This window comes from Sylvia atricapilla, chromosome 5, assembly GCF_009819655.1.
Source record: "Sylvia atricapilla isolate bSylAtr1 chromosome 5, bSylAtr1.pri, whole genome shotgun sequence".
In the NCBI taxonomy this organism is placed as follows: Eukaryota; Metazoa; Chordata; class Aves; order Passeriformes; family Sylviidae; genus Sylvia; species Sylvia atricapilla.
The window spans coordinates 29,927,714-29,942,194 of record NC_089144.1 but is presented as its reverse complement, the minus strand read 5'-3'; the positions used below and the strand labels follow the sequence as shown (position 1 = coordinate 29,942,194).

At 36.9% G+C, this 14,481-nt stretch overlaps 1 protein-coding gene across 4 annotated transcripts in view; it reads right to left on the bottom strand.

Moving 5' to 3' along the window:
• The window catches only part of ARID2 (AT-rich interaction domain 2), a 93,810-nt gene that overhangs the window by 78,335 nt on the left and 994 nt on the right, over positions 1-14,481 (bottom strand). For 2 of the 4 annotated variants that reach the window (XM_066319063.1, XM_066319064.1), the window contains exons 2-3: positions 14,236-14,329; positions 13,017-13,114 (exon numbers count right to left, since the gene is read on the bottom strand). In XM_066319063.1, coding sequence (XP_066175160.1) covers positions 13,017-13,114; positions 14,236-14,329 — 192 coding nt within the window. Of the gene's footprint in view, positions 1-1,076; positions 1,317-13,016; positions 13,115-14,235; positions 14,480-14,481 lie in introns of those variants that run through there. The other 2 variants (XM_066319062.1, XM_066319065.1) reach the window with 2 other exon arrangements.

The following is a 14,481-nucleotide window of genomic DNA, read 5'->3' as shown; positions in this document are numbered from 1 at the left end:
TAAAAGCTTAAACTGCATAAGCCTAGGGCCCAGGACAGGCACTAGTTTTGTACCACATATGATCAGGAAATGTCATATAAAGAAACAGTACTTTGCACTTACTTCCACCTATGAGATCCACTAAACCTTTGTGTTGGTAGGTATAAAAATATTATTAGAGTTCTGGAATTTTTGCTCCATTAAATCTTTTTATCTTCTTGAAAACTCATTCTTAACACATATGCAGAATTAGAATTGGGACAGGAAATCTATGCCATCTATCCCAAACTTAAGCTGACATCCAGACTCGTATATCCTCTCTCCATATACATATACAATATAATGTATTCACTTCTTATATAATCAATATACAAAATTAAATATACATAGACATTACTAATTTTCTCAAAGTGATGAAGAAATTTTGAAGAAATTTCCACTGTTCCACAATGGCAACTATCTCAGCTTTCTCAAGTGCAGGAATGCCCATGAAAAACTATTTTCCAAGATGAGGCCTTTCTCCCTGCAAGCTATTTAAGGAACAGATAAAATCTTTTATTTGATTATATGCCATTTTATGCCTTTATGATATTTTAATATAAGGATAGAAGTAACAGTAATTGTGATGATGGTAGATTTTTTTTAAACCAAAATGAAAAAGGTAAATTCAGTATTAATGAAAAAATATAAACTAACAGAACAGAAATGAATTCTGCACATGCAGCACTGGTAGTGCAAGCAAAGACACAGAAGAACCACTCTAAGGCCTGTACCAGTAAATCAGAACCTCACTGCAGGAAAGCAGATGATGGAACTCAGTATTTTAGAAATTACAGTCTTCACTCAGCAGCGACCCAGCATCTGGGCAACAAGTCAATTAATATCCAGTGAACAATTTAAATGAGGGAGTTGGCTATTAAAGAGTAACTTAATAGCATTTGATTACATAACCCCTCCTTTTCCTTCTACAGTATCTACTCCATCCGCCCTTCCAAACAGCGTTCTCTCCCAAATTCCCATTCCTGTCTCATGACCCAGTGCATGAATGCACCCAGCTCACACAACATTCATATTTCTTCCAGTTGCACTTCAACTACCTATGCACAAAAGGTCTCCTCTCCTGCTCTCATTAAAATACCTCCAAACAGCTTGTCTTTCCTCTCTCTCGGCCTACAGGTGACTAAGAAGCAGCAGTGTTTTATCTGACCCACAGAGTTGGCATGTGCCTCCAGCTTGGTACCTGACTATTCAGAGTACAAGTGTCTCCTACCAGGCCAGCAACCCACAGTACCTGTGCACTTTAAATCCTCCAAGCTGCACATGTGCATCAGCTGCCTGCCTGCTCAGGAGGTGTGTATCTTTGCAACGGGCAGATGCAAAGTCAAGAAATACATGAAGTCTCTGAAGCCACAAACCAAAGCAAACACATACCATCTGAACCAAAAAAGGCCTTGAGGAAAAAGACCAAGGGGTCACTTCCCCCCGCTGCCCTTCTATAGTAGAATCTTGTACTAGGCACCTTTTAAAGACTCATCCAGTAAGGCAATAAGGTCCACAACTCCACATATTTATATTGTTACTGTATGTTATATGATTTGTGACAATTATATTTATCTTGTGTCCATTACACTATAACTTTCCACCATTATTTTCACAACGTTAAAAAAAAATATTAGTCATATTTATTTTGATACTGTGGATAACAGACATGAGCAATACTAAGGGATTACACTATACCACTGAAAACAATACAAATAAGTAAACTCTTAGGTAAGTTTCTGAAAACAAGAAATAATGGAAATACTTTTTGTTTTTCTTACTTAAGCTATGTAGCTCACTTTCCCCACCAAGGAAAACAAGCTTCTATTAGTTTACACATATGATAAACAAAACCCTTTAAAAGGGTAACAACTGCCAAAGTTGCAACTTTTGGTTAGATGGAAAGACCTCCTGAAAGCAACTAAGAATCAGTCTTTACACCAATTTCAGTATCCTAAGGTTTGCATGTGTTTATCTACTTCACAGGTTTACTTTCTACCCTCACTAAGGCAGGCACATTCTGTGTTAACATCCATGGTGCAGATGTTACACACCTGACCTTTACAAGTGTACTGCAAGACTGACACAAGGTGCCACCAATTTCAGTCCAACTCCAAAGAGGCACAAATTCTAACTAAGCAAATCTAGAGGCAATTCAACATGGTAAAAAGTCTACAAACACAGATCTTACAGCAAACCTACAGAAGCATCAAATCACCATAAAACTAGCAAAATATTTTTGCTTTCTAAAAGGCACATAAATTTATGGCACACAAATAGCCATACAGAAAAGTATCAGTATGCTTAGGAAAGGCTGGGTGTTTGTTTAGTGTTATGTGCAGAACCACGTATCATTTTTAAGTCACCTTTTTCTTTGATTTCAAGAAGCACTTTCTTCAACAGCTGGACTAATCCTACTTACAAAGCAATTAAACTGCTTATTAGGAGAATGAAAGCTACTACAGAAAGATGAGATTTGTATACTGGTAATATAAAAATCTAAGCAGAAAAGCCCATTGTATTTATCTATCATAAAACCTACCTTTCTAGGAATGCAACTTCATTTTACTAACAACAATGTATTAACTACAGCACATATTAATGAAACAATGCTAAACATTATTAAATCATTGGCACCAAGTATTGTATTTTGATTTTCTAACCTTTTACCTTTTTACTATTACACCATATGCATTGACTAACATAACACCTTTCTAATTAATAATTTCATGTTACATGAACAAAGAAGAACATGGCATTAAACAGGATAACAAGTTCAGCAAAGTTGGAAGGAAATACAATAATCTGAAGTATTTAGGGGGGAAAAGAATACTCCAAACCCCCACTTACTAAAAGTGTTCCAAGCTGTTCCTAAAACCTAAATGGTTGTTAGGGCCCTGTATACTCTTCAAACCCAGTACTGAATACACATAGTATTTCACTACAGGGGTCAGACTTTGCACATACCTCTGCTCAGAAACAATATTTTCACTAAAAAAATAATTTAAAAAAATGTATTTCTATGCCTTAGAATTACAAAAATGACCTTGGAAGAACAGGCAAAATGTACCCAATGCTGCAATGCCTGACTAGGTCCTGCAGAGTACCTGAAAACACATTTTTCAGGTGTGTGAAATACCCTTTATACATTCATCTGGATCCTGTAAATGCAGCATGCCCACAGCTGCAGAATTTGTTTTTCAGGTACCACAGAACCTATTAGTGTTTTGCTGTAAAATTCAGTATTTTACTGTTGCTAGGCACCTGACATTTAGTGCTTTGTCCTCTTGCCCTTTTACCTGCATATATCCTTTTTTTTCCTTCAATTTTCTTACAATTAGAAATTCATTTGATTACAATAAACATCCCATGTGCAGTCAATGGGTACAGACATCAAGGGGACAAGGAACAGAGAATAATTTACGGCCTGTAGTCAAAAAATTGAGCAGATGATGATTAGAAGAAAATGAGAGACAGAAAGAGCTACACAGCCAGGATAAACAGTATCGCAACAGTGAATCTCCCTCAGTCCTCAAGCCAAAGAAAAGGATTTTTCAATTGGCCTACCTGGGTAACACCACGGAAGGCAAGACAGTGGAGAACAGATGCCCAGAAAGCAAACTCAAAACCTCTTTAGATATAACAAAAATTAAGATTAATCAATTACCACACTGAATGATGAGTCAGAATTATGTGTACATTGATACAGCAGATTAATACTGCCATGGAATTCATTCTCATTTCTTAGAGAGCACAAGGCTCCACTGTGAAGAATATTCTCCAGAAACACAGTTACAGATGCACATTCATACTTACATGAGGCAAATCCTGATTTTTTCAGGTATTTACTGTATAACTGTAGCATTATATGAATAAGTACTGTTAGAAATTTTAATTTTCCTGGGGTTTCATAGATGGTATTGGGGAGTAAAAAGCAGTCAAGAAACAGCTTTGTAATCTACAGCATTTCAAAGCTATACTATCATCTCAAAATTACAGAGGACATCTGTGAATTCTGTAACATGGCACTGTTTATCTGGCCAGTGCCTGGATTCTACATCACTTCATAGGGGTCACTAGGAAATGGACACCCCTGACCAAAACAATCAGGTAAGGGAAGAACTGTTCCTGAGAATATTTCCACAAGTTTTCTTTTAATACATAGATTTGAAAAGCAAACTAACTCATACACATAGTTCTACATCTATCCTACACAATAATAATTATTAATGTACTCAAAACACACTAGATTTACCTCCAGAGTAAACTACTTTCATTTAGCTTAATTAAGCCCCTGGGATGTACACCAAATGGAAAGTTCCCCCAATACATTATGTTTCAGTAATGCAGGTTGTTATTGCACTTCAAAGAAATTGAACAGAGCTACTCAAAGTTAGCCACACAGCTTGGTGATCTACGGACCTGAGAATCTCTGCACGTGGTTTATCATGGAAACATAGCAACCTTTGGACTGGGAGGCGGAGGCCAACCAGCACATGTCACAGCACGTAACAATGAAGAAACACACACAGCCCTAAGTATGGTCCAGCTAAACTTCAGCAATCATGTCAAAAGTCCACCAAACTCTGAGAGAAAAGCTTTCTGAAACAGAATGACTGCCCTACTTTACAAGATTTTTATGTATCTTAAGCAGCTATGGATTGACAAGTAACATTGTAAATTATTTTGAGGGACTAATAATCTCAACAGTTGCTCCTCCCACACCAATAGAAAACAGTATGAAGACAGTTCAGTCTTACATACAAACATGCTCCAGTGCATCATTCAACAAAACCACATTCTATTACATGTGATCTCTCTTGTGGCATAGCTGCCTTACTACAATTTATCTGGAGTTAAAATAAATGCATGCATATTCAGTCTAAAGATCAGAAAACAAAAAGCAGAGTACTCAGCTCCACTACGTTCCTGCTTAAAACGTAATTCAGGTCTGGTTAAGACTTGAACTTGTTGCTCCAAGGAGACTGTATTTGAGATGTGATACCTAGCTCACTAATCTAGTACTTCAGGCAAAGCCTAAGCTCACTATTCTTGGTACCATCTTGCTGTTTTATTATCCTTCCTCAAGATAAGCTTCTTTCTTTCAACCGTTTCAATATTTCTCTGCTTAGGTATCCCAAGTTTATTTATTCCCTAAGGAAGAAAGATTGTTCTTCCTTTCATCTGTGCTGTATTTTCTGCTTTTCAACACTGCAGAGGGCAAACAACCTTATGAATAGTTTTATTTTCCCCATATATTCCTAATTTATATTAATTTTCAAATATTTAAGATATGACATAGAAGCATGAAGAGACACAAACTTGCATTAAAGAGCTTACAGTCTCACACTTCTTCCCTTTGAGATAGGTAAACAAACATCAGTACAGCCACTTTATGAATACGAATAAAAAGATTGCAAATGATTTAACTAAGGCCACAGAATCAATATGTATCAGCCTGGTAACCAGAAACAAGATCACGTGATGGGATCTCCAGCCCATACCCAATCCCCTCTGTGAACTGTGTTGACCTGTAATAATGTGGACTGATACTACAGTACCTCCAAGCACTCCCATTTAAGCTGTAAAACACCAGTCCGACGCTCACAACAAGCATTTTAAAACAAAACACAGCAAAACAAAATGCAAACAGCTCACTCTCATCATCTTACATATTTAGTTCTCAGTTCTCCAATTGACAGAACATAACATTAGTTTGAAAAATAAAACAGGATTTCTCAGCTATTGATTAAAGAGGAATTTAAAAATACAGTAACAGTAGCCTCTTTTATGGATAGTTTAAGGTTGAAAATGAAGACATTTTCCTGTCAGAAATGGATTTTATAAAAACAATTATTAACCGGATTAAAAGTGGATTCTGTAAAAACAATTATTAACAATTAAAACTGGATTATTATAAAAACAATTGACTTTAATGTATTTGTGTTTCATCTTATTTGACATGAACTCTCAAAGTAAAAACCCAAACCTCTGTGTACCTCTGGTACCTCATCTGTAAAAACTAACAAACTGTATTTCTCTAGTTCACTGCTAGGAAAAGTGGGGAAAGGGTTAAGAAAGAGAAAAAAAAAAAGAGTATGAAAGTTTTATCTATTGAGATTTAACTGCAAATAAGCAAGGTAATTAAAGCCTACTACCTCCAGAATAAAATCAAACAAACAAAAAAACAACCAAAACCAAACCAAACAACTTTTCTTAGCCCAGGCTTATTCCATTTCACAAAGAAAGAAGTAATACCCTTGCATTCCATAGGCATTCTTGATCATATTGTAATTAGCTTAGCATTCATTCAAATCCAAGACATTAAAACAGCTACTCATAATTTTAAGGCATAAATTAATTTAAATACTGTTTTAGTTGAAGAATAGAAAATGCTCTTAAATAAAAGTTTCCACCAATTCTTGGAAGATTTAGTAGGTCCCAAAAGTCACCATGGTTATTACAGCATTGCCAGAAACTTGCTCTTTGTAGACTATTAGTTCTGACATCTGCCCAGATAAGCTTTCAAGTTAAACAGTAAGAATTCTGAACTAAAACTGAAGAACAACATTCATCCCTCCCCAAATAAACCAACGTACTGCAGCATAACAGCAGCAACTTAGGTAATTTCTACAAAAAGCTTGCAGAAAATAATCACGAAAATACATTAATGTTCATCACACTAATTTTTCACTATATTTTCCAGCAGTAAAAAGGAGTTTACCCTCTGAAGGAAAAGCTGAGAAACTTTGATAGAAGCCAAACTCATCCGCACAGTAAATGGAGATCACAATGTAATTCTAACAAAGAGCAATTTTAAGGTAACTATGTCCCCTTTCACCGGCTGCTCACTCCCCTCAGATGAGTCCCAATGCAAATGTATTATAAAACTTATGTTTTCCTTTGAGCGGATTCCCAGCAACCCTGACAAGACCACTGCCCTGACCACAGCCATTCAAATAATTAACTTCTATTGAGAGACATTGAGATTTTAACAACCAACCTATTTAATTTTCCTAAATAAAGCTTTATTACACGAACAGTAATAAGTCTTGTCTGTATGGCTGTATGATTCAGTACAACTAAAACAAAATTCCCGCTTCAACTATATGTAAAATATTCACTTAAGAATATTAGATGCCCAACTGAAACGTGCATTACAGTTTTTGTCTTGAGGAGGGAAAAGCAAATTTTAAGAAGAAGTTGTAAAAATGTCACCCATGTATTTGTTTCCTGTCTTGCCAGTGACCGCAGGATTTGGGACAAAATAAAGTGCAAAAGATTCCACAAAGTCAAGTCCATAGGCATGCAAGATGAAAGCCTTCATTATGGCATTATTCAAGGATGGACAAAACCTGTAAGGTCAGCTGGTCTCTTTTCTCTAAGCTATTCCTGGCTCGTTACCTGTTGCACATGTACTGGTGTCCCAGCGAGGCTAGTGCCCGGTGTGGGGGTTCCCCCATACTCTCCTTGGCATGCTATTCGTACCAGAAGGTATTCAGGTCTATCTTGGGGGGTTTTGTGTTGCTGTCTGCTCTGAATTTTCTCCTTCAGTCTGATATCATCTTATACTCTAACATAACCTCTTGTTTTATTGAAAATTACCTCCCTTTTAAATGTTTAGACCTTTCAAAATGCTTGCAAGATTTTATTTCCCGTACTCACACAAACTGCTAATTGAGCCAAGCAAAACATATTTATTTATCTTTTTTTTTTTTTTTTTTATCAATTAGTCCCTTCAGCTTTCTTAACATTTTGTTGCTCTTCTGTAAGTTTCTGTTAAGTTACCCCACCTGTTGCAAAGGCTCTGAAGTAAAACAGTACTCCAAATACAGTCCCATAATCTTGTACAATTATTATCCATCTCCCATTTGTCTGCTGTTTGCTCAATGCCACTGTGGATGCAATGTAAACTCGTTCTGAATTTTACAAAGTCTATATATCATATTGCAAATTGGGGCCTGTCCTTCCTGTCAGAAGCATGCACAAATCCCTTTCATATGAAAGGGAGTTGGGTTCACACAACTGACAGGATTATCAGGCCCATGGTATCACTCCTATCCCTTTTTCAGCAATACTGCTTTCCAGGTTATTCCCTCACAATGAATACCTGTTTTGGATTACGAGCCCTCGACTGTTTTAGCTTGCATTTTTCCAACTAAATCGCATCTGTACTTACCAACAGCGTGCCTAATTTCTTTAGATTACCTTTTTTTTTTTTTCTGCCCTGACTTGTGTTTAACTCTTCTATCATTGCCTGCTAATGCTGCAAGTGTAGTATTCAACCTCTCATAAAGTCAAGCAAAGCAGACACTAAATATACCTAAAATGGCTAAACTTGTATTACTACGTGCATATGTAAGCACTGATGATACTCTTTTAGCACCTAAAACTGCTGTGACTCACCACATCTATTCTTTATCTTCATTCTATTTCTGTTTTTGGTCCTTCATCCAATTTTTCATTAAGATGACTATCCATATCCATACATAATCTCTTAACAAGAAGTTCTGAGATGTATTTGAATTTCAGAAAATATGTAAAATTTTACTACAGCTACAACTTTCTATTCATTTACTGAGGCCTTGAATCTGCAATCAAATTTGGCAAACAAGCCAATCCTGTACTTCTCCATACTCACTGAACTGTGTGCAGATGCTGTTGCAGTATCAGATCCTAATTTTAAACACTAAGCAAGAATAACAAAAAACCTCTCTTAAAGTAATTTTTGCTTAGAAAATTCCAGGCTTCTTATTATTGCTTCCCTGATATTTTAGCCATTATATTAGTAAGAACAGAATCCCTTTTATCTAGTTCTTAAGCTCATGCTTTTTTTTCTTCCCCCCCCTCTTTTTTTTTGGTGTGTTTTTTTGGGCTTTTTTTTTTTTTTTTTTAAGAAATCAGTACTATTGTTTAATTTCTTAGAGGCATCTTGAAGATCAAATGACTTATAAATATCTTCAGATCTTTCAAGAATCCCCTCTATTTGTCATCAATAACTACTTCATATGGTTCTGATTTTTAACTGCTCACTGTTTTTCATCCTACTATATATGGAATTTCAGGAAATTCAGCCTAATGGCTTGTCTTAATAATAACTTTATGCAACTTCTCATTTATGAACTGATCACTTTCCTCTCTATTTCACTTCCTCCTACTTCCCCAATATTTACAACAGCAGATTTTTATTCACCTTAAACTATTATTAGCTAATTACTACTGCCTTTGCCAAAAGCTTACAATATGTATGTGCCGTCCACCTTTCAGGAATTCTCAGCGGAACTAAGACAAACTTATTTTACCTCACAACTAGTTCTTTCATATCATTTCTCTTAATGTAGATAAATAACTTTGAAAAGCAAACTGATTTGCAGTTCAGTTAGGCATACTTCATTCACACATTTAAGCTTACCAGGTCTCTCACTCCCCCAAAATAGATGAAGATCCACAACAGAAATAAATGTATCACTTGCACTCACATGAAAACCAACAAAACCTTATCTATCAACACATGAAGTCACAACAGCCCAATTCTTTGTAGTACTGTAATGTAATCAACCAATAAGATAAAAAACAGGCTATATTCCACGTTAGCTTTCTTTTTACCTACTGGGTGTTTACCAACAAAAACATAAATGTATGTCCACATTACTGATGTTTACATGTATTACCCCATATTAAAATATTTTCATTTACATTGTAAAATTTTTTTTTCAAGAAGCATTTAGAAAATGCTTTACTAATTGAAATGAACCTCAATTGAAATGAAACATCCAATTTGCACTACATCCAAGGGAATTACACTCTCTGTTGCTGTAAAGTCTTAGAGAACTACATTAACAAATACAGTCTATCAATGGTTATCGGCACTGTGGCTTTTGACTGCTCACTAAGAACCACAGTGCATAAATTACTTCACCTGTAAGTCAGCTCAAAGCAAGAGAGGCACTAAGTTTGAATGGTTCAGACTTTCCCTATTATAAATTACTTTTTCCGGTGAGAGAAAAGAGAGGGCAGTGCAAGGGAGAAGGGGTAGATAGGTTATCATGTATTCAACTACCACCTATCATAAAACCTACTGGAATTGTATCACAAGTTTAAACAATTCACTTCTTTAATGAAGCTGAACATAGATTCCCAGACACACAGAAAAAATCCAAAACAGTCAAATTAAAAAGTTATTTTACCAAAAATACACACCTCAAGAACTACCTCAAGAAATACTATAACCCAATGTCAGTTTTGCAAAACATTCACTTTCATCAAGCCAACAGGACTACTGACCTCACATAAATAAATCAATTTTCTAATTTGTTTACACAGTAACTTTCAGTAAAAATAGCAGCCTTATTAGTGGCAACATAGCAAAATGAGCAAGTGGTCTATGTAGCTTGAGAACTTCTATCAGTCAACAAACACATTATGCTAGATGTTCCATAGAAAGAAGCAACTTTCACCACAAACCATCCCAAATCCAAATCTGCAAACATATTCATGTAGGTGCACACTACTGAATCCCCCTGAATTCACCAGGGTCTCCATCTGCCATGCACACCCCTCACTTTACAGTACACATACAATTGGATAAAAATTTAAATAAAAGCTGATAGGCCTCAATTTGTCTGGCTTTGCTTGGAAAGTAATTACAGTAGTGAGGCCAAGATTACAGTCATACTTGAGGTTCACAAGACACACGTTTTGTTTTCCAAGGGTAATTGCTCAGCAGTTCATTCAAATCTAGCCTTGTCAGAAACCTCAGATTATGTTTTTCAATACAGACAAGCTAGATCTTTTTAACAAATTTATTATTAGAGCATTTCTTCTTTCCCTAAAACCAAATCCTGTCCCCCTTACACCTTCTAGGTTAAAGCTAAACAAATGTTAACCTAGCAGAGAGATGTGTACATACAGTCTTATTACTGCACATGGAAGAAGGTGAACTCAGCTGGGAAACAGTTCACATCCAACTCAGATTATGTGAGAAGCAACAGTGAGTAAAGCAACAATTCAGAAGAAACAAAACCAAACAAAAACCAAAATGACCACTAAAAAGCAGTCCACCCCACAGCCAACAACCTTGATAGTTTATTTCAGAATAGCTTAATCACACAGATTATCATAAAGACATTTTTAAGATTCTTCATCTTAAACATTTATCAAGTTTTTTCCTAAATTCCAAATAAACAAAACCCTTTAAATTATTTGTATGTAATCTGTTATATATGCATTCAACAAAAATATTCTAAATAATGTCAATACTAGTATGCCAATAATAAAAATAACATTTTTGCATATCTGATTCTAATTTAAAAAGTAATACCTTATTAAAAATTAATAGTCATTAGAAGGCTAAATTAACATTAATTGTGTTAACTGTCACAGCATATAATCGCTTCCAAAATCCACATGAAAACAGAAATTACATATAATCTTCTACTGCAAAAAGTCAGGCCATTCAAACACTTCCAAAATATGGAAATAGAAATAAAAGAGTAAAACCAAAAAAACACGATCATTTTGCAAATTATATGTAAAATCTAGTCAAGTACCAAATTGCATGGTCCAACAGAAAAACTCAAGAAGCAAAAAACTGCTTTCTATGATGTGACAAATCTTCAGCAACACTATCTCAATACTGTGTAGGAGAGGAGGGAAGAAAAAAAAAAAGAAAAAAAAAAACAAACAAAAAAAAAAGAGGGAAGGATATCCTAAAGCAAGTTTCCCACTTAATTTCTAGGCCTGCCTGCCACCAATCATAAACTCTACTAAAGCTATTAACAGTGGTAGTTTCTTTTCATAACCTGGATCTTAAAGCAATCATATGCCACCACCAAAAAAAACCCCCAAAATTTCAGTTACTACAAATATCTGACTAAGGTTTTCCAGACTTCACAGTAACTCAATAACTGCTCCACTGTGCTATGAACTCACAGCTTCAAGCTGGAAGTCAATCTAGGACAACCAATAGAAAGTGCACCTGTACAATTACTGCATTTCCTAATTCAGAAGGCCAAACTAAAGACAGATAAAGCTTGTGTGTACTCAGCTCACCAAAACAGAAATCCAAAAACCCATACTTATTTTGTACCTACTGAACATCTATGTTATCATTAACTGCAATGAATAAATATCATATTTATAATTCAGAAACAGAAAATTACATTCCTTAACCAACATACATATAACTTCATTCTAAATGAAAGTATCCATATACATAGCATCTAAAACAACTATACACACCATCATTGAAAAATCTTTCCCACAAAGAATAATCACTCAAACTTAATAAAAATAATTTTAAAAAGTAATCTAGTAAATTAATAGTACCATACAAAATAATTTTAAATATTCAATATGAACTCCATGCTACAATGAAAAAAAACCTGTATCACAAAAAAAAAAAAAAATCTATATAATTTCCAAGGAATGCAATCTTATTTTAAAAACCTGCAAAAATTTAATATTTTACAAATAATAAAAATATTATTTAGCTCTTTGTACTCTAAGATAGAAAAGAATAATATATGCTGCTAGTAATTGATAACAATTTGTGCAAAACAGTCTACCTTCCTGCAGATGCATTTTTACAACACGTCTGACCCCACTAAGCAGTAAACAAATTTACATATATCAAGACATTTCAGTGCTCCAAATATTAACTTAAGTTTCTATAACTACAATAACACGATCTCTTAGTAACAGCCCTCCAGTACCGTCATTCTAAAACAATCAAAAAAATGGCCTCTGACATATATTGTTTATGTACTTGGGATCCCTTGAAAGTTTAAGGCTTGCAGATGTAAAATAAAAATAACTACAAAACAGAATCACCTTTAACTGATCACTGCACCAGACAAGAAAGGAATTACAAGTTCTTTTCTGCCTTTTTTTTTAATAGCATTTTAAATGAGTAGGGGTATTTTTATTATTGCACACACTGAAAACTAAATATAACCCCGCACTTAAAAATACTACTGCAACAGCTTGATAGCACTCACCGCAAGTAATACTGTTTTAAAGCGAAGGCAGCGTTAGAACAACTTCTGGGAAAGTTAAACTCTTCTACAATTTCTCCCCACTGATTCTTCTCTGATACCTGTCAAAAACAACACACAAGCCGAGATACACAACGTACACGTAAACATGTTGCTGACAGCGAACATCACAAAAAAAACACAGGCTGCCATGAAGCAAATAGATAAATATATAAAAAGAAACAAACATGAATGTATATGGGATTTAGGACTATATATTTTACTGACAGTCGGTAGTATTCCCCTTTCGGGAATAATCCCGCTTCTCGGGGGTCTTTTACTGCATTTATTTTTTAACATACACATTATTTTTATCGGGGAGAACGGCCGGGAGTGGTGGTATTGTTTTGGGGTTTGTTTGTTTTTGTTTTTACTGCCTGGACAATAACCAATCGGGAGTCCCTCTGTCGCCCCCTTTTAAATCCTAACGCGGTCCGTTAAAAACCCAAAGAAGTTTAAAATAATGCAGGGAAGTGCTGGCGGGGGGCGCCCCCTGGGCTGCGGGGCGCGGGGGCGCCGGCCCGGGGGGTCCCCCCAACACAGATCCACAGACACAGAGAGGCCTTTCTTTTGAGGCCTACATTTCTGTCCCCAGCCTTGAAGCCTAAAGATGGCTATTTGATTACACACCGTCTTGGGTGCCCCTTTTGTTATTTTTCCCCGGGAAGGGCTCGGAGGGCAGCGCCCGGCCCCCCCCCCGGCTGCGAGGATCGTTCCCTAGCCCATGCTCCGTGCCGATTATCGATGTTAAACATGCCCGCTAATTTTGAGTTGCACTAAAACTGCACTCAGACTCTCCTCTGTCTCTCCCTCTGCAAGAGAGACACGCACAGAGCTGCCACCACAGCCGAAAGAAGCCTGCTCTCGCCGCCCAGCAGCTCCCTGCTCCCCCCTCGCCTTCCCGCGGGAGGGGGGCATGGGCGAGGGGGTCCGGTGGAGGCGGAGGAGGCAGGAGTGGGGTGCGCGCCGTACCCCCAGGTCCCCCTCCATCGCTCCGCCGACAAGGCCGAGCCACCAACCTGCCTATCTGCTCGCTTCCTCCTTCCACCCCCCACCTTCTCTAACCGGCTTTAAATAGGACGGTTCCCGGCCACCCCGGCTCCCCCCGCCACCCCCGGGGGTCAGAGGAGACTTTTGGGAAGAGGTTAGTGGGAGGGAAACCCAAATTAAAACTTCCACTCACCTTCCCAAATCCGCCTAAAGTGGTGACTCTGGTATAGAGAGCGTGAAGATCCAGCTCCTTCCCACCCACCACGGGGATCTTCTTAAAAGGAGACCTGCCAAAGGATATACACACAAAACACCACAACTTGTCAGCTCTGCCCCCTTTTCTCCCCTCGCTGGGGCTGCCGTGTCCTTCAGGGAAGGGGCTGGAAGTTGGATCTGGTCGATTTAAAAGCCTCCCCCCCTCCCGTTCCATCTCCCCATT